Source organism: Leptonychotes weddellii, chromosome 7 (assembly GCF_054177405.1).
Source record: "Leptonychotes weddellii isolate Sample4059 chromosome 7, ASM5417740v2, whole genome shotgun sequence".
NCBI classification, from domain to species: Eukaryota; Metazoa; Chordata; class Mammalia; order Carnivora; family Phocidae; genus Leptonychotes; species Leptonychotes weddellii.
Genome location: NC_138375.1, coordinates 92,664,039 through 92,683,306, shown reverse-complemented (window position 1 = coordinate 92,683,306; position 19,268 = coordinate 92,664,039). Strand labels below are relative to the sequence as shown.

General features: G+C 46.0%; 1 protein-coding gene across 2 annotated transcripts in view; it reads left to right on the top strand.

Annotated features, from left to right (window-relative positions):
• MAP1B (microtubule associated protein 1B) overlaps positions 1-19,268 on the top strand; it is a 92,568-nt gene that overhangs the window by 65,600 nt on the left and 7,700 nt on the right. For both annotated transcript variants that reach the window (XM_081826765.1, XM_081826766.1), the window contains 3 exons: positions 2,448-2,530; positions 4,926-5,066; positions 11,336-17,846. In XM_081826765.1, the coding sequence (XP_081682891.1) occupies positions 2,448-2,530; positions 4,926-5,066; positions 11,336-17,846 (6,735 nt within the window). The remainder of the gene's footprint in view (positions 1-2,447; positions 2,531-4,925; positions 5,067-11,335; positions 17,847-19,268) is intronic.

The following is a 19,268-nucleotide window of genomic DNA, read 5'->3' as shown; positions in this document are numbered from 1 at the left end:
ATTGATTGTCTGCCATGCCCGTTTTTCCAAACCCTAGTCCCAGCAACTAGCCCTGCAGAGCAATGTAGCTGGGGGCTGTGGGGCCAGGTGCACAGGGTCCAAGTCCTGACTCGAACACTCCCTAGTTGCGTGACCTTGAGCTAGTTAGTTCCCTTTTGCAGACTTCATTGTCCTCCACAGTAAGAGAGGACAACACAGTACCTCTGTCACAGAGCTCTTTAGGAGATTCAATGACTTCATACTGGTGAGGTGCTCAGAACAGTGCCTGACATCATTATAGTTTAGTGTGGGCTTCTTCCATTTCTGATATAGGGTAAATATTAGCTCTTGGGAAAGATCAGACAGTGGAGGAGAATGGGCTTGATGATGTGGTGGTGGTATTTCAGCATATTGTTTCTGTGGTACTTCTGGTCCTTCCTGATATAAAGGGAAAAAGCCCTGTGTCCCCTAGACTGGTTCTTTTTTTTTTTAATGTATTTTTTTAAAGATTTTATTCATTTGAGACAAAGAGACACACAGAGAGAGAGAGAGACAGAGAGAGAGCATGAGCAGGGAGAAAGGCAGAGGGAGAGGGAGAAGCAGGCTCCCCGCTGAGCCAGGAGCCTGATGTGGGGCTTGATCCCAGGACCCTGGGATCATGACCTGGGCCGAAGGCAGACGCTTAACCATCTGAGCCACCCAGGCGCCCCCCCTAGACTGGTTCTTGAGATAAAATTCACATATACAGTTCATCCATCGAGAGTGTATTGTTCAACAGTTTGGGGTATACTATACTATTAATCTTGTTTAAACTCTGGTAAAATATATACAAAACACAAAATTTGCCATTTTAACCCTTTTTAAATGTACAGTTCAGTGGTACTAGTTGCATTTATAATGTTATACAACATGACCTCTATCTCTACAACTTTTCCTTCACCCCCAACAGGAAGTCTGCCCAGTAAGTAGTAACATCCCAGCCCCTCTCCCTCGGCCTCTGGTAACCTCTGATCTGCTCTCTGACTCTATGAATGAGCCTATTCTAGATATTTAATGTCAGTGGAGTCATACAGTATGTGTTCTTTGGTGTAGGCTTATTTCACTCAGCATCCTTTTTTCAAGGTTCACACATGTTGTTGCACGTATCAGAACTCCATTCCTTTTTATGCCCGGGGAATATTCCATTGTGTGGCTATACCCTATTTTGTTTATCCCATCATCCATCGGTGGATATTTGGGTCGTCTCCTCCTTTTAGCTATTGTAGTAACGCTATGGTGGACCTTGGCTTACAAGCATCTGGTCAAGTCCCTGCTTTCAATCTACCGAGGAGTGGAAGTGCTAGGCCATATAGTAATTCTGTTTTAGCTTTTTGAAGAACTGGCAGCTATTTTCCTGGAAAGGTCATTCTGTCCTCTGGTATTCCTCTCCTCAGATCCTGTTCCATTTTTGTCTTGTCGCCCGAGTTTCCCTGTACTTCCAAGCAGCAGACATGTTCTTGTCCCCTCTGACCACGTGTCTCCCCTCCACGCGTCTGGGAAATAGCCCACTTCTCTCTTCCCCCTGAACTGGCCGAGCATATCTTGCCCACTCTGGCCCCTCATGCACCCAGTCATTTTTCGTCTAATTGTCCAAGGAAGGGGAGTTTACGTAGGTCATCCACAGGCCTCAGTCTACTTCGTCTGGGGGTGATTTCAGCCACTCAGATGCCCCTAAAACGTTTTACTTGAAGGTGTGGGAAATCAGGGATGTGGAGCCAAAGGCCCTGCAGGATTGCAGCCCTCCTTAGACACACTCCTTCGCCCCCACAACACCTTGCTTTTTTCCCTGCATCAACTTCGCTTGTCTTTACGGGCAATTTGGCCACTCTGTCCGGCGGGAGAGTTGTTCTCCACTCTTCATTTGCTCACAGCTTCTCCACTTTTCTCTGAGCAAGTGAATTAATTAACAAATACTCCAGCAGACTGTAAGCCCGCCTCAGACAGCCATTCTGGTTGTTGGGTAATTGTTAGCCAGGCTTTCTGGATGTCATTCATTTCACAATCAAGCTCCTAATTAATCTCAGCACCATTCTCACCAGAAGAAAGGCTGATGCGGGGAAACATCCCCGATTACCATGAGAAAGGAAATGTCAAGAGCCCCGTTGAGTTTTCCTGGCATCCACCCCTCGTCTCAGATGAAAACTGCCATTAACGCGCGCAGAGAGGCCGCCTGGTGAGCAGGCCTGAAAACTCACGCACTGTGAGAGCATGAGGAGCCCCGGACACCCGGACCCCGCTCCGGGAGGAACCTGCAGGCTCTGCGCTCTCATTTCACAACACTGATTGTGTTTCCCAAGATAGCGTGGAGAAGCCCCATGCTGTGTGCCCATCAGGGCGGGGGAGCTCTGCTGTCCCTGAAGCCAGTGGGCCAGTGTCAGTCGGGAAAAGCTAAAGGTCTCCCTTTTTTGTCTGTGTTTTTGTGTCCACAGGACAAAAGATCCTTCATCACCGAAGTGACGTTTTAGAAACAGTGGTCCTGATCAACCCCTCAGATGAAGCAGTCAGCACTGAGGTAAGCATCTGGCCCCGCGGTGTCACACAGTGGACGGAGACCGCCTGACTGGGAGGGCAGGGGCAGGCCTGGTGGGGCAGGAGAAGGACATGGAGAGAGAAGTTCTGGATCCAGGGACACACCCTTACCTCCAATCAGCGGCCGGTTCTCTACCTTAGTGCCACCCCAGACTGCCCTTCCCGGTAAGGACAAAGTGGAAGATGCTAGGCAGAACTGTGATTGATATTTTATACAGGCAAGGGAATCTGAAATCTTGGGTATTTATGGAGGGTGTGCTGCTGGGTGGTGTCTGGCTGGGATGTAGCAGGGGAAATAGACTACAAGCCCTCAGGCCAGGACATTTAGGACACAAATTTGGAGAAAAATGGTATTGTAGAGGCAAGCTCCCTTCAGAGCCATTTGGCTTACCCCCTGTAATCCCCACTGAAAGGCAGGCTAGCCTGGCGATCAGGAGCATGGCCTTGGGTCCTAGACTCCCTGGATTCTGCCACTTTTTAGCTGGTAGCCTGGGGCAAATTATTTATGGTCTTTTTGTCCCCATTTCTACCTTTGTGACATGGAGATCACAACAGTGCTTCTAATGTGATTAGAAGTGTCAAATGCTTAAAACAGCACATAGCGTGGAACCACTGAAATATAAATGTTGGTTGTTCTTATTAATATTATTATTACTGTCATTTGAAATTATTGCCAAAAAAGAATAACTGGGTATTTTAGAGACTACAGTTAGATAAGAGCTTGGCTGAAGCCAAGAATCCCTGGCCCCCCAGGCAGGAGGAATTGCTGTAGCTCCGTTTTCCTCTTCTTTTGTTGCAGGTTAGCACCTTTGAGATTGAGTGCTTCTTGGACATTAACGTTGCCACAGTCCCTGGGGGGCCTTCATTATCTACAACATCTCCTCTGCGCATGCTTTGAGCCTCTTTCTAAAATTGAGATACAATTCACATACCATAAAATCCATCTTTTAAAGTGTGTAATTCATTGGTTTTTAGTATATGCACAAAGTTGTGTGCCTATCATCACTCTCTGTTCCAAAACATGTCCACCACCCTTAAAAACCCCAAGCCGTTAGCCAACACTCCCCATTCCTCCCAGTTGCTGGCAACTTCTAATCTACCTTTTGCCTCTGTGGATTTGCCTATTCTGAGTATTTTGGATAACAGAATCATACTCTAGGTGGTTTTTGTGTCTGGCTTAGTTCACTCAGCATGATGTTTTCAAGAGTCATCCACCCTGTAGCATGCATCAGTACTTCATTCCTTTTTTATGACTGAATACTATTCCATTGTGTGGATGCACCACAGTTTGTTTATCCATTCATCAGTTGATGGACACTGGGTCGCTTCCACTTTTTGGCCGTCATTGTGTAGCCTGTTGTGATCCCACTTCCATCTGCCCCAGATCAGCAGGACCTCTTTGACAATCCATGAAGCCACAAGGCTGAGGCAAATGGGGGGCTAGCAGTCTCACTGTGATTAACAGAATCAGGAAGTAAAGACAACTTGAAATGCAAAAGGAAAAATAAAGAATTTCCTGAAGGAATCCAGGCTTGCTGTGGAGCAGAAGGGGCTGGAACAATTATTTCGGTCTATGTGTGTTTCCTTGATTAGAACTCGAGGTTCTTGGGGGCCATGCGTCATGTCCTGTTTACTTTTGTATCCCTCCCTTGGTGTCTAGCATGATGCCTGGCAGTGAATTTGTGCTGAACTAAACTGTGCTCAGAACGAATACCTTGGTGCTTGGAGCAGTGTTTCTGCTGAAGGACAGGCTGGCTTCCTGCCACTTAAAGAACAGAGAGTTCTTTCGTGAAAACCATTTACAATTCTATTTAAAAGATTCCCACTTGGGAAAAAAAAAAGAAAAAGATTCCCATTTGGGGCAGCCTTTTGTTTCTGTTCAATGTCAGGCACCTTGCTGATCCCACTGGAGACGGCGTTTGGAGCTGAGCAATTGCTGGATGGCTTGGAAGGAAAGGGGTCCTGTAAGGGAGGGGCTGACTAGGGACCCTCGTTGGAAACCTGTGCTTCCTGAGGCAGCAGTCAGGGGAGCTGGACTGTACTTGGTGACTCAGCCTGTGAGACATCCCTAAGTCTCACAGAGCGTGCGCTGCTAGCAGACACAGCTGTGGAGACTGCTGTGCAAAAGACAAGGGGACTAGGGGGAGAAGGTCAATCACCACTACTGGTTTGGCTGTCTCGAACATGGAAGATGGCATTCATAGGCCAGTTGACCAGATGACCACACAGTTGTTGGCTCTGTCTACCTCCCCGGGGGAAATGAATGAGTTTGGTTGGTGATGGGTGTCAAGCCCTACAAGGGCCAGCCCTGTCCTGCGAGTGGGATGGCAGGCAGTGTTGCACGTGGCTCATGTTCTGCCCCCTGTGCTTTGTTTCAGGTGCGCTTGATGATCACGGACGCTGCCCGACACAAGCTGCTCGTGCTGACCGGGCAGTGCTTTGAAAATACCGGAGAGCTCATTCTCCAGTCCGGCTCTTTCTCCTTCCAGAACTTCATAGAGATTTTCACTGATCAAGAGGTGGGCTCCTGTCTGGAAATAGCTAAGCTTTACAGCTGCTTGGTTATGGTTGTAGCCTGAGGCTCCACTTTGAAAGCATGGGATGGGGTTAGGGGAAGGGGAGGGAATGTCACACCTCCTTTGAAATAAGCACAACTGCACGATCCAACATACTGTAGTTCTACGACTCATCACCAAAAGAATTCGGGGCAGCCATCTATAATGAACTTGAACCATTCTTGTTGTGCCGGAGATGGAGGTAGACGGGGATTGGAACAGTCAGTATTTTAGAGATGGCAAAAATAATGGAGAGACTTGAAATGACAGAGCCCAGAAGAAAACCCAGGTGTCCTCTTTTCTGAAAGAGTACTCCAACGATGTCTTGGTCTTTTGGTAGGATTGAACTGCCCTGATCTCTTTCAGTATTTGTTTGTTTGTTTTTTTTTAAAGATTTTTATTTATTTTTTGGCAGAGAGAGAGAGAGACAGTGAGAGAGGGAACACAAGCAGGGGGAGTGGGAGAGGGAGAAGCAGGCTTCCTGCCAAGCAAGGAACCCGATGCGGGACTCGATCCCAGGACCCTGGGATCATGACCTGAGCCGAAGGCAGACGCTCAACGGCTGAGCCACCCAGGCGCCCCTCTTTCAGTATTTGTACTTACTTTTCCTGGTCTAATTATTTCTGACTGCTCTTACTGTTAATGCCTGGTCCTGATGTTTGAACTTGGGCTGCTTGAACAGCCCAACAAAGAGAAGGCTCAAGAAAGGGCGGCAGGTAGGAAAATGGAACACATCCATGCCCCCCAGAAAAAATGGTTAAAGTAGCTGGATTGAATCTGGGTCATTACTATTTCTAATGAACATATCTTATTCACTGATGATACATGTGAGGTGTTGAATATTATATGACATTAGTGGTATTTGGTAAAATCAGATTGAAGAGTCTAATTTGGTTATTTCTGCTTGAGAATCTATCCTGGCTGAGAAAATTCCCTTTCCAAAACAACATGCCTCTTTCATTTTGTTTATTTGTTTAGTAGTTAGACTATTCAGGGCCATCAGCTTGGCGTGTTGGGGCCTGCCCACGGCGGATTACAGGTTTCTACGTGGAGGGGTTGAGGGATGCGTGCATAGGAGGAGTCTCCATGTCCACTTGAAGCCCTGAGAACTTCCTGAGTTGGTGGCCTCTCAGCCTCCCGAGTGGCAAAGGGCCATCTGTCTTTCTGCATTTAAGCTTCCTTAGCCCTGGGCTTCACAGAGAGGTCTCTATACCTGTCATCGCTGGCGAGAGCTGTAAATAAACCTCCCAGCTTTGTTTGGCTTGCGTGGAGGCTTTGGGAAAACTCTGGCTAGGTGACTTAACAGTGTTTCACTCTCCACCCACTGGGGGGAATAAAAAACAGGGAAAAGAAACATTTCACTTAGCGTTTAAAGCCCCCACTTTTAGAAGGTGTGATGTCAGCTGGGTCCTGAGGCAGATAGCCCTGGCTCCCCACAGCAGGAAGGGGCCCCAGGGTGCACTCACAGCGGGTACCATCTTTACCACTTCAAAACGAATGAAGGCTTTTGTCCCTCTTTCTCCAGAGTTTGTCATCTGCCTACCTCCAAGGTTACAAGAGTTCAGCCTGCATGATTGGAAATCACTGGACTAGACCAATGGTCACCAGCCTTTTAGAGCCATGATTGCCTACTGTGGTCTTGGAGAAAGGGTTTGAATACAGAATGACTCAGTAACAAAGGGACCTTAAAGGTCATTGGTGTTTAGTTTTGTTCCTTTTATCCAGTCCTTGATATATGCTAGACACTCCAGGGAAACCAGAAACACCATTTAGGAAAGACAAAATGATGCATTTTTTAAAATAAAAATAGATAAAAATAAGTGGACTGAGAAGTACAATTACCAACACATTTTGAGCTTCAGGTTGTGGGAGTCTTAGTCATTGGAGGTCAACTACATAACCAGAACTTAACAGATAGAAGAGTCGTCTGGCTAACCCATTCCTTCCTGAAATCTGAGGATGATGAAATCACATCTCCTGGGACAGTTTTCAGTCTCTCTGTTAGAAAGTTTTTCCTTCTTTGTCTCATTGTATCTTTAAGGAAGGAATGTGCTCCCTTTCCCACTTGATGATATCTCAGATACCCTTCACCAACACTGCCAGTTGTGTTTTTCCTTCAGATTAATTATTTCCAGTTCTGCACACTGTTCTTTGTAAAAGAAGATAGTAAAAGTTCCTTATGTTCTCTGGTCACTTTCCTTTAAACCTGTTGGCAGGAAAGGGATGACATGGGTATGGCAGAAAGTGAGAAGCTGTCTTGGTCATGTTTTAGTGCCTATGTTTTAGTGCCTTGGTGTTATCAGACAATTAGATACATGAGTCAAGGGCTCAAGGAACCAAGAGCTGGGCTGGAAACATGTGGGAGCAGATGAAGTGATCTAGAGAGAGAAGTGTATTGAAGAGCAAGGGGCTCAGGTCTAGCATTTAGAGGTTATGTCCAAGGACAAGGAGCCAGCAATTTCAGTTTGTCTGTTTGGTTTTGGTCTAGTTTCTTTAAAATGTCATGACTCATATGGGATACCATACTCCAGGAGTCACTAACCAGGTTAGGACTTCTAACCTGACTTCTGTAGTTTTTAATACAATCTTCTATTAAGAAAGTCTAAAAGTAACTTTTGACCATCAACATCCATAATTAAATGTCAGTGGGGAGGGGATGCAGGCTTTGAGGAGTGCTATAATTTACAAAAATTGGGGGCTCACTTTAAGAAAAAGAAAATAAAATTATCAGTACACAGTTAAGTACAGGGCTCTGGGAGGGGACCATGCCAGTGAGGAGCCTTGAAGTTTAAGCTTCTTTAGCTTTATGATAAATCCATTTGCCTGTCAACTAAAATCCCTGAGTCTTTTCCATGAATACTGTTGTTAAGCCACATCTCCCAATCCTTTGCTTTATCCCACTGGTTTATTGGACCTTACATTTATCCCTTTAGTATGCCATCCTGTTAAGAGTTGATTTAGCCATCATCATCCCAATGTCAAGAGCTTTCGTGAATGTTTTAATTCTGCCATCCCACGTTTTGCTCTGCCTCCCGTTTTCATGCCACCGACAGATTTGATAAGCATGTCTTTACCATTTTTATCCAAGTCAGTGCTCCACAGGACATAAATGGGCCCTGAGGCATTCCATCACAGACTTCCGTCCAGGATGACACTAAGCAACAGGATTTATATGACTGGCCACGAATCCACCTCATTCTGCTATCACACTGTTCAGAGATCTTATTAAATGTCTTGCTAAAACCCAGAGATACACTGTCCACTGTATTTCCGCATCAGTCAAGCAACTAACCTAATCAAAAAAGGAAATCTAGTTAGAGCAGGCTGTGGTTTAGAAAGTCAAATCTTATTTCATTATCTGCAGTAAAGTCATTTATTTCCCATATCTTCCTTCCTCTTCCAGTATGCCTGCATTTAATTAGAATTTTAACATTTTTAACAAAAAAGACTATCTTTGCCCCAAGCAATATTTCTTCCAGTCGTGTCTCTCATCTGTATTCGTAAGAACAAGGGAAGGGTAGCAATCAGTGTGCTTGAGAAGTATTCGCAGGCTCATGGTCACTTCCAAAGCAGCCACTCCAGGAGGACAGTACATATTGAATTGGCCAAGTTTAATGAACATTTCTGGAGCTGATGATGTATTAGGGAAACACACATAACGATACAGAGATACAGAGGGTGTGTTTCCTCCTATTCAGGAACCTTTATAGACAATGGTCTATACTAAGTACCATTTACTATGAGGATAATTTCCAAACTCTTTTAGAGGAAGACTCTGTTTCCAAGTCTGAGATGTACTCACAAGTTTCCTTGCCACTGCTAACATTGTTGGCTCCTCCTCATTGCTCTCATCTGTGCGTTGCATAAGCACAGATTGAGTGGGTGCTCTTCAGACTTGGTCTTTGGCCTGAGGCACTCACTCCAGCGTGCGTGTTGGTGCGCGGGTCTGGAAGCTGGCCCGGGGAACTGGGGGGTTGGGGATGCAGGGGCTTTTTTTCCCACTGTGTAGCTCCAAGACTGTGGCGATCATGCCTCCTATTCCCTCTCTCCTTCATGAAGGCCTCTCTGTAGCTCTGCTCTCTGCATTCCTGCCTCATCATGCCCAGTACGCTGCGGCTTCTGCAGAGACCAGATTTTCCCTTTCTGAAAGAAACCTGTGTGGTGCTGACTTTTTTCTCTGCTTTCCCTTGTACTCCATAGTTTTCTATTCACCGGGCTCTCTGCTGGTTTTCAGTACCCTTGACTTCCTTAAAATTCTGTGCAAACTTGCTTTCTTTTGGGGTCACATTTCCTTTATTTCATAGAAACTTCCCAGCTGGAAGTGACAAGGTGCAAAGTAGGGAGGTATTCCTCAAGTTCTTCTTTTTTTTTTTTTTAACCTTCTCCTTGAACTTGGTGATTCAATCCCCTCTACACACAGCTGGCTCATACCCTTAGTTGCCACAGCCCTCAGGGTGGAATTTTAAAAATTGAAATGAACTAAACTTAATTTTGAAATTTCACTATTAAAGACTCAGCATTTTGAGTTTTCCTAGATTTCTCCTCTAAAGTGTATTATAAAGCATGAATAGTGTGTATGTACTTGGTGTGAAAATGAGGATGGAGAGAGCCCTAATTGTGCTATAGTAATGCTGATGAGGGCCTATGCTAATTATTGGACGACAGACCCTATTTGGTGCTCCTGTTTGCTTTGGTCAGCAGATAATTTGAGCAGAGGCTGCCCCAGATGTGCTTTTTCAGTTTTCTTACCTTCTAAAATAGTTGATTCTTCTCCCTTTCATAGGAAATTGTTAAGTCTGAGGAAAACGGCAAAGTCAAAGACTTCTTATTTTGCTATTTTGTGACCCTTCACATAAAATGTAGGATAAGTACACTTAACAAAACAAAAGTGGAGATGTTACTACAATCTAATGTAGGAAAATCCATCTATAAATTACGCATCTACACCACACACACTAGTTGCCTTGGAATGTTAGTGTCCAGGAGGTTGGTGTGAGACAGAGGAAACCATTCTAATACTGGAAGGTGAGAGTTCAGACCTGCTGGCTCAGGGATGCCTAGACCAAGTGAAGTCTTTGCTTTCCCTTTCATCGTTAACCATCAAAGACACAGAGCTCTTTCCCCTTGAAACTCTGGGCTGATTTATGAGCTTTGCTGCAACTGATAGAAGACTGGAGTTGATGACACGATTCTCCCTCAGTGTTTACTAAGCCAAGACCATGAAATATATGGCCATAATATGGAGTGAGAAAGAAAATAGCACTTTCATTAAACACTGGTCTCTGTTTTGGTCGCGATTTGCTCTTCTGCATTCCGATCCTATGGTCCCATCCTATGCATTGAAAAAGTTTGCAGCCAAATCTGGTCTTAGCCACTCACACCCAGGTTGCCCTGAGAAAAGCAGGAGTTATGAGAAAGTAGAATTTCTCACCTTGGATTTAAACATGAGCCAATGGGGGACAAATCTAGCCACTTGCTCATATAATTAATTATCCATTTGCTTTAATCATCATGACTTTAATCAGAGTATTTGTATTTGCAGAGAACCCACTGGATGAGCCACTCATGTTTTAAAGATGCCAGAACCAGTAATATTTTGTAATGATATGCAATCTAGAACTTCCTGTCTCCAAGGGGAAGAAAAACACATCAAACTTTTTTCTTTGGTATTAACCAAATTCTAAAAGTAGTCAACAACTGGTGCACTAAATCTAAACTCCTTTAGTGTGTCAGTCAGGCCTTTTTGCCAAGCCCAGTGGAGTAAAGGAAAACATTTTATATAAGTGGTGAAATGACTCACATAGGCTTCCTCTGTGATTGTGTAAAGGGCATTCATGCATGGGGCAGGCACCCAGGGGTGATATCCAAAGTGCTTCATAACTGCTGTGGCACAGCCACTCATCATTCAGATGGTCACTGGGCCTAGAGCCGGAGCAGAGGTCTGGAGGTCCCCTGCTGGGCAAGAACAGAAGCCGGAGGGGTCCCAGGGGAGGTACTGGCGGTGGGGAGGGGTGGTTGAGATAGGACGGAGTAGTAGGAGGGGTCAGGACGGAGGCTGTTCACCTACCGGAATGGAAATATTTCTGCCTTTACCCAACTAGCATCTCTGAAATCAGCCCTTTGTGCACCCAATAATCCTGTAATGCATAGTAATGGATGGAGATGATGGATCAGTGATGACAGTCACTTAAGCCTTTTCTTTCTTCCTTTATTATTATTTTTTTAACTCCTAGATTGGGGAATTACTGAGTACCACCCATCCTGCCAACAAAGCCAGCTTAACCCTGTTCTGTCCTGAAGAAGGGGACTGGAAGAACTCCAATCTCGACAGACACAATCTCCAAGACTTCATCAATATTAAACTCAACTCAGCTTCTATATTGCCAGAAATGGAAGGACTTTCCGAGTTTACCGAGTATCTCTCAGAATCAGTGGAAGTCCCATCTCCCTTTGATATCCTAGAACCTCCCACATCGGGCGGATTCCTAAAGCTCTCCAAGCCTTGTTGTTACATTTTTCCAGGAGGGAGGGGCGATTCTGCATTGTTTGCCGTGAATGGATTCAATATGCTCATCAACGGAGGATCGGAAAGGAAATCCTGCTTCTGGAAGCTCATCCGACACTTGGACCGAGTGGACTCCATCCTACTCACCCACATTGGGGATGACAATTTGCCTGGAATAAACAGCATGCTACAGCGGAAAATTGCAGAGCTCGAGGAAGAACAATCCCAGGGCTCCACCACAAATAGTGACTGGATGAAAAACCTCATCTCCCCTGACTTAGGAGTTGTATTTCTCAATGTCCCTGAAAATCTGAAAAATCCAGAGCCAAACATCAAGATGAAGAGAAGCATAGAAGAAGCTTGCTTCACTCTCCAGTACCTAAATAAATTGTCCATGAAGCCAGAACCTCTTTTCAGAAGTGTAGGCAATACCATTGATCCTGTCATTCTTTTCCAAAAAATGGGAGTTGGTAAACTTGAGATGTACGTCCTTAACCCAGTCAAGAGCAGCAAGGAAATGCAGTATTTCATGCAGCAGTGGACTGGCACCAACAAAGACAAGGCTGAACTAATCCTGCCTAACGGTCAAGAAATAGATATCCCAATTTCCTACTTAACCTCAGTCTCCTCTTTGATCGTGTGGCATCCAGCAAACCCTGCAGAGAAAATCATCCGGGTCCTGTTTCCTGGCAATAGCACCCAATACAATATCCTGGAAGGACTGGAAAAGCTCAAACATTTAGACTTTCTGAAACAGCCGCTGGCCACCCAGAAGGACCTAACTGGCCAGGTGGCGACTTCAGCAGTGAAACAAGTAAAACTGAAACAGAGAGCCGATAGCCGAGAAAGTCTGAAGCCAGCTGCAAAGCCACTTCCTAGTAAATCTGTCCGAAAGGAGTCTAAGGAAGAGACCCCCGATGTTGCAAAAGCTAATCATGTGGAAAAGGCGCCCAAAGTTGAAAGCAAAGAAAAGGTGACAGTGAAAAAAGACAAGCCCGTAAAAACAGAGACCAAACCTCTAGTGACCGAAAAGGAGGTCCCCAGCAAAGAAGAGCTGCCTCCCGTGAAAGCTGAGGTGGCTGAAAAGCCCGCCACAGATGTCAAACCCAAAGTCGCCAAGGAGAAGACGGTGAAAAAGGAAACAAAGGCAAAATCTGAAGAAAAGAAAGAGGAGAAGGAGAAGCCAAAGAAAGAAGTGGCTAAAAAGGAGGACAAAACACCCGTCAAGAAGGAAGAAAAACCCAAAAAGGAAGAGGTGAAAAAGGAAGTGAAAAAAGAAATCAAGAAAGAAGAGAAAAAAGAACCCAAGAAAGAGGTTAAGAAAGAAACCCCGCTGAAGGAAGCCAAGAAGGAGGTGAAGAAGGAAGAGAAGAAGGAAATTAAAAAGGAAGAAAAGGAACCCAAAAAAGAAATTAAGAAACTTCCTAAAGACACAAAGAAAACATCTACTCCTCTATCTGAAGCCAAAAAACCAGCTGCATTAAAACCAAAAGTACCCAAGAAGGAAGAGGCAGTTAAAAAAGATGCTGTTGCTGCTGGGAAGCCAAAGGAGAAGGGGAAGATTAAAGTCGTTAAGAAGGAAGGCAAGACACCAGAGGCTGCGGCTGCAGCCATTGGCTCTGTGGCCGCGGCTGCGGCTGTGGTGGCCGCAGCTGGAATAGCAAGCGCCGGCCCTGCCAAAGAACTCGAGGCCGAGAGGTCCCTTATGTCATCCCCTGAGGATCTGACCAAGGACTTTGAAGAGTTAAAGGCCGAAGAGGTCGATGTGGCAAAAGACATGAAGCCTCAGCTGGAGCTGATCGAAGATGAGGAGAAACTGAAGGATACTGAGCCAGTTGAAGCCTATGTCATCCAGAAAGAGACAGAAGTCATCAAAGGTCCCGCTGAGTCTCCCGATGAGGGAATCACCACCACCGAAGGGGAGGGCGAATGTGAACAAACGCCCGAGGAGCTGGAGCCAGTTGAGAAGCAGGGGGTGGACGACATTGAAAAATTTGAAGATGAAGGAGCCGGTTTTGAAGAATCCTCAGAGACTGGAGACTATGAGGAGAAGGCAGAAACTGAGGAGGCCGAGGAGCCGGAAGAGGACGTTGAAGAAAATGTGTGTGTGAGCATTTCCAAGCACAGCCTCGTGGAGGAGGAGGAAAGTGCCAAGGCTGAGGCAGATGTGCATATCAAGGAGAAGAGGGGGTCTCTGGCCAGTGGAGATGACAGAGCAGAAGAAGACATGGATGAGGCAGTGGAGAAAGGAGAAGCTGAACTATCTGAGGAGGAGGTTGATGAAGAGGACAGAGCTGAGGATGCCAGAGAGGAAGAATATGAGCCCGAAAAAGCTGAAGCTGAAGATTACGTGATGGCCGTGGTTGACAAGGCTGCGGAGGCTAGCGGTGTCGAGGATCAGTATGGATTCCTTACCACAGCCATCAAGCAACCAGGAGCCCAGTCTCCTGCCCGAGAACCTGCATCTTCAATTCATGATGAGACTTTACCTGGAGGCTCAGAGAGTGAGGCCACCGCTTCTGATGAGGAGAATCGAGAAGACCAGCCTGAAGAATTCACTGCCACCTCTGGCTACACTCAGTCTACCATTGAGATATCCAGCGAGCCCACCCCAATGGATGAGATGTCTACTCCTCGCGATGTGATGAGTGATGAGATCAACAATGAAGAGACAGAGTCCCCATCTCAAGAATTTGTAAACATCACCAAATACGAGTCTACACTGTATTCACAGGAATACTGCAAACCTGCTGTTACGTCACTCAATGGATTATCTGAAGGATCAAAAACAGATGCCACAGATGGGAAGGACTACAATGCGTCAGCCTCCACCATCTCACCACCGTCATCCATGGAGGAAGACAAATTTAGCAAATTTGCTCTGCGTGATGCTTACTACTCTGAAGAGAAAGACCTGAAAGCCAGTGCCACATTGACGATCAAAGACACCATCTCAGCAGTTTCTGATGAAAAACTTAGTCCACCCAAGAGCCCATCCCTGAGCCCATCTCCTCCATCACCCATAGAAAAGACCCCCCTGGGTGAACGCAGTGTGAACTTTTCTCTGATGCCCAATGAGATTCAAGTCTCAGCAGAGGCAGAAGCAGCCCCAGCGTCTCCTGAGGTGACCCAAGAAGTAGTTGAAGAACATTGCGCTAGTCCTGAGGATAAGACCCTGGAAGTCGTGTCTCCATCTCAGTCTGTAACTGGCAGCGCTGGCCACACACCTTATTACCAGTCTCCCACTGAAGAGAAATCTGGTCACCTCCCCACAGAAGTAATTGAAAAACCACCAGCAGTTCCAGTGAGTTTTGAATTCAGTGATGCCAAAGATGAGAATGAAAGGGCTTCCATAAGCCCCATGGATGAACCCGTGCCTGACTCGGAATCTCCTATTGAAAAAGTTTTGTCTCCTTTACGGAGCCCTCCCCTAATTGGATCCGAGTCTGCATATGAAGGTTTTCTAAGTGCTGACGACAAGGCTGCTGGTAGAGGTGCTGAAAGCCCCTTTGAAGGAAAGAATGGAAAACAAGGCTCTCCAGACGAAATAAGTCCAGTTTCTGACATAACTTCTGCTGGTCTTTTCCAAGACAAAGAGGAAGGGAAGAGCACAGACTTTATACCAATAAAGGAAGACTTTGGTCAAGAAAAGAAAACTGATGATGTCGAAGCCATGAGTTCTCAATCTGGACTGACTTTAGATGAAAGGAAGTTAGGAGGAGATGTTTCTCCTACACAAATAGATGTCAGTCAGTTTGGATCTTTTAAGGAAGACACTAAGATGTCCATTTCTGAAGGCACTGTCTCAGACAAGTCGGCTACTCCTGTTGATGAGGGTGTAGCAGAAGACACATACTCTCATATGGAGGGTGTGGCCTCAGTATCCACAGCTTCCGTGGCTACAAGCTCATTTCCAGAGCCAACAACAGATGACGTGTCTCCTTCTCTGCACGCCGAAGTTGGCTCCCCACATTCCACAGAAGTAGATGATTCCCTTTCAGTGTCTGTCGTGCAAACGCCTACTACTTTCCAGGAAACAGAAATGTCTCCATCTAAAGAAGAATGTCCAAGACCAATGTCAATTTCTCCACCAGATTTCTCCCCTAAAACAGCCAAATCCAGGACACCAGTCCAAGATCACAGATCAGAACAGTCCTCAATGTCTATTGAATTTGGCCAAGAATCCCCTGAGCATTCCCTTGCTATGGACTTTAGTCGACAGTCTCCAGATCACCCTACGGTGGGTGCAAGTATGCTTCACATCACTGAAAATGGGCCCACTGAAGTGGATTACAGTCCTTCTGACATGCAGGACTCTAGTTTATCACATAAGATACCACCAATGGAGGAGCCATCCTACACCCAAGATAATGATCTTTCTGAGCTCATCTCAGTGTCTCAGGTTGAGGCCTCCCCATCCACCTCTTCAGCACATACTCCCTCTCAGATAGCGTCTCCTCTCCAAGAAGACACCCTATCTGACGTCGTTCCTCCCAGAGATATATCCTTATATGCCTCACTCACCTCAGAAAAAGTACAAAGTCTAGAAGGAGAGAAGCTCTCACCAAAATCTGATATTTCTCCACTCACCCCAAGAGAGTCCTCTCCTTTATATTCACCTAGCTTTTCAGATTCTACCTCGGCTGTCAAAGAGAACATAGCAGTTTGCCACACTTCCTCCCCTCCATCGTTGGATGCAGCATCCGCAGAGCCCTATGGCTTCCGTGCCTCGATGTTATTTGATACAATGCAACACCAACTGGCCTTGAACAGAGATTTGACCTCCTCTGGTGTGGAGAAGGACAGTGGAGGGAAGACACCTGGTGACTTCAGCTATGCCTATCAAAAGCCCGAGAAAACAGCCATGTCCCCAGATGAAGAAGGTTACGACTATGAGTCTTATGAGAAAACCACCCGGCCCCCAGACGTGAGCGGCTATTACTATGAGAAGACAGAGAGAACCACAAAATCCCCGTGTGACAGCAGCTACTCTTATGACACCGTTGAGAAAACCACCAAGACCCCTGAAGATGGTGGCTATGCCTATGACATTGCTGAGAAGACCACCCGGAGCCCTGAAGAGGGCGAGTACAGCTATGAGACAAGTGAGAAGACAATGCGGTCCCCTGAAGGGAGCGGTTACAGCTATGAAAAGAGTGAGCGGTCTAGAAGGCTCCTGGATGACATCAGCAATGGCTATGATGACTCTGAAGATGGCGGCCACACACTTGGGGATTCCAGCTACTCTTACAAGACCACTGAGAAAATTGCCAGTTTCCCTGAGTCTGAAAGTTTCTCCTATGAGACACCTACAACAGCTACCCGAGCCCCTGATGCTTCCACGTACTGTTATGAGACGGCAGAGAAAATTACCAGAACCCCCCAAGCATCTACGTATTCCTATGAGACTTCAGACCAGTGCTACCCTGCAGAAAAGAAGTCCCCCTCAGAGGCTCGCCAGGATGTGGACTTATGCCTTGTGTCCTCCTGTGAATACAAGCATCCCAAGACGGAACTTTCGCCCTCCTTCATTAATCCCAATCCTCTCGAGTGGTTTGCCAGCGAAGAGCCAATTGAAGAATCTGAGAAGCCCCTCACCCAAGCGGGGGGAGCCCCACCACCTCCAGGAGGAAAGCCACAGGGGCGACAATGTGACGAAACCCCTCCCACCTCAGTCAGCGAGTCAGCTCCATCCCAGACAGATTCTGATGTCCCCCCGGAGACCGAAGAGTGCCCTTCCATCACAGCTGATGCAAATATCGACTCTGAAGATGAATCAGAAACCATCCCCACAGACAAAACCGTCACATACAAACACATGGACCCACCTCCAGCTCCCATGCAGGACCGCAGCCCTTCTCCACGCCACCCTGACGTGTCCATGATGGACCCGGAGGCCTTGGCCATTGAGCAGAACCTGGGCAAAGCTCTGAAGAAAGACCTGAAAGAGAAGACCAAAACCAAAAAGCCAGGTACAAAGACCAAATCGTCGTCACCTGTCAAAAAGGGCGATGGGAAGTCGAAGCCCTCTGCAGCTTCACCAAAACCAGCGGGCTTGAAAGAATCCTCAGATAAGGTGTCCAGAGTGGCTTCTCCTAAGAAGAAGGAATCTGTGGAAAAAGCAACAAAAACCACTACCACTCCTGAGGTCAAAGCTGCACGTGGGGAAGAGAAAGACAAGGACACCAAGAATGCTGCCAACACTTCCGCATCCAAATCGGTAAAGACTGCAGCTGCAGGTAGGTGGAAGGTGCCAGCACCCTGATACAGGCCACAACTATTCCACTGTGACCGGAGCCTTTGAATGTCCCTGTGACTTGGTACTGGGAAGATGAGAGAGTACAACAATCCCTTCCCTTTTACTAGTCTCTTCTGCCGAAACGTGGTGGGTGTGAGTCCCGCGTGGCCGCAGGCAGCACATTGCCCAGAGCAGCTCTGATTCACCAGCTGTGATCTCCTGGGTTTGCTCCCTTCGGCCACACAGCAACCACAGCCTTGTTCTAAATCTTCAGAACCAGGGATGTGTGTTTCAAGCTCCCCTGGAAGACTGTGTTGGCATTGGCTTCAGTCACACTGGCCTCAGAATCGAGCCAAGGTGACACAGGCCAGGAGCTCCCGAAGGTTTCAGGAGCACAGGAGTGCCAAGCTGAGCCTAGCGTAACCGGTGTAGGCCCAAGATTCAGATTCAATTCTTTTATGAAAAAAAATGTTTAAGTAAAATTATAACATTTTTTAAAGTTATAACATTTAAAATTAAAAATTAGAAAAATTTTAAATTAAAAAGAATCGCCAGTCTAGAGTGACATGCACATTAAAGGCAGTGCTCTGTTTTCTTATTGGCCAACGAGTATCATAATTTCAGTTGACCAGTACCCAGTACAAACTGAGAGAAAAACATCGAAGGCTCTTCTTAACCCCCTCTTATGCCGCGGTCTCACTAACAGAGAGTCGCGATTCTATTCCAAGTTGAAATTCAGTTGGTAGAAGGAGATATCTCTGACTTCTGATCATTTCTCTTTTGGTCCCAATTCCCTTATTCAATTCCCAAAAACCCAGCAATAACCTGGGTTTTTGATGGAACAGGTCTCTGATGGCCCAGCTTCATTTCTTTGCTTCAAACCAGTCATAGGGATTTGCATTAATACATTTTATTTGCTTTAAGTAGTTATTCAGGGATTTCAGACCTCTGTTCACAAAGTAATATAAATTGACCCAAACGTGTAAAGCAAAAAGTAATTTAAATAACATTTCCTCGTTTATTAGGGAAAAATCTGGTAGATGAACCTTGGGCCTCTCAAATTCTGTGCATTTTAGGAAGTATCACTTATAGCTGCCAAGCTCTACTTTAAGCAGCATGGAGGATCAATTTCAAGCCTGAGTTCTCATCACATTTCCTCTTTGTACATGCATGCAGAAAACAAACTGAATTTGTTCATGCTTAGAACTAATGGAAAACCACCAGATAATTAACCTCTTGGTCTGAAAGAGTTGGCAACCAGCCTGCACTTAGGAGAAAACATGACATCCTTTCAAACAGATAAAAACCAACTGAAGCTCGCTACCAAACTTGCCAGATATAGCCACTCTAGCCCACACAATGGGGTTTTTAAAACATTTTTTGTGTGTCGTTTAAAGAGATATTTTTAAGGCCAAGTAATAAA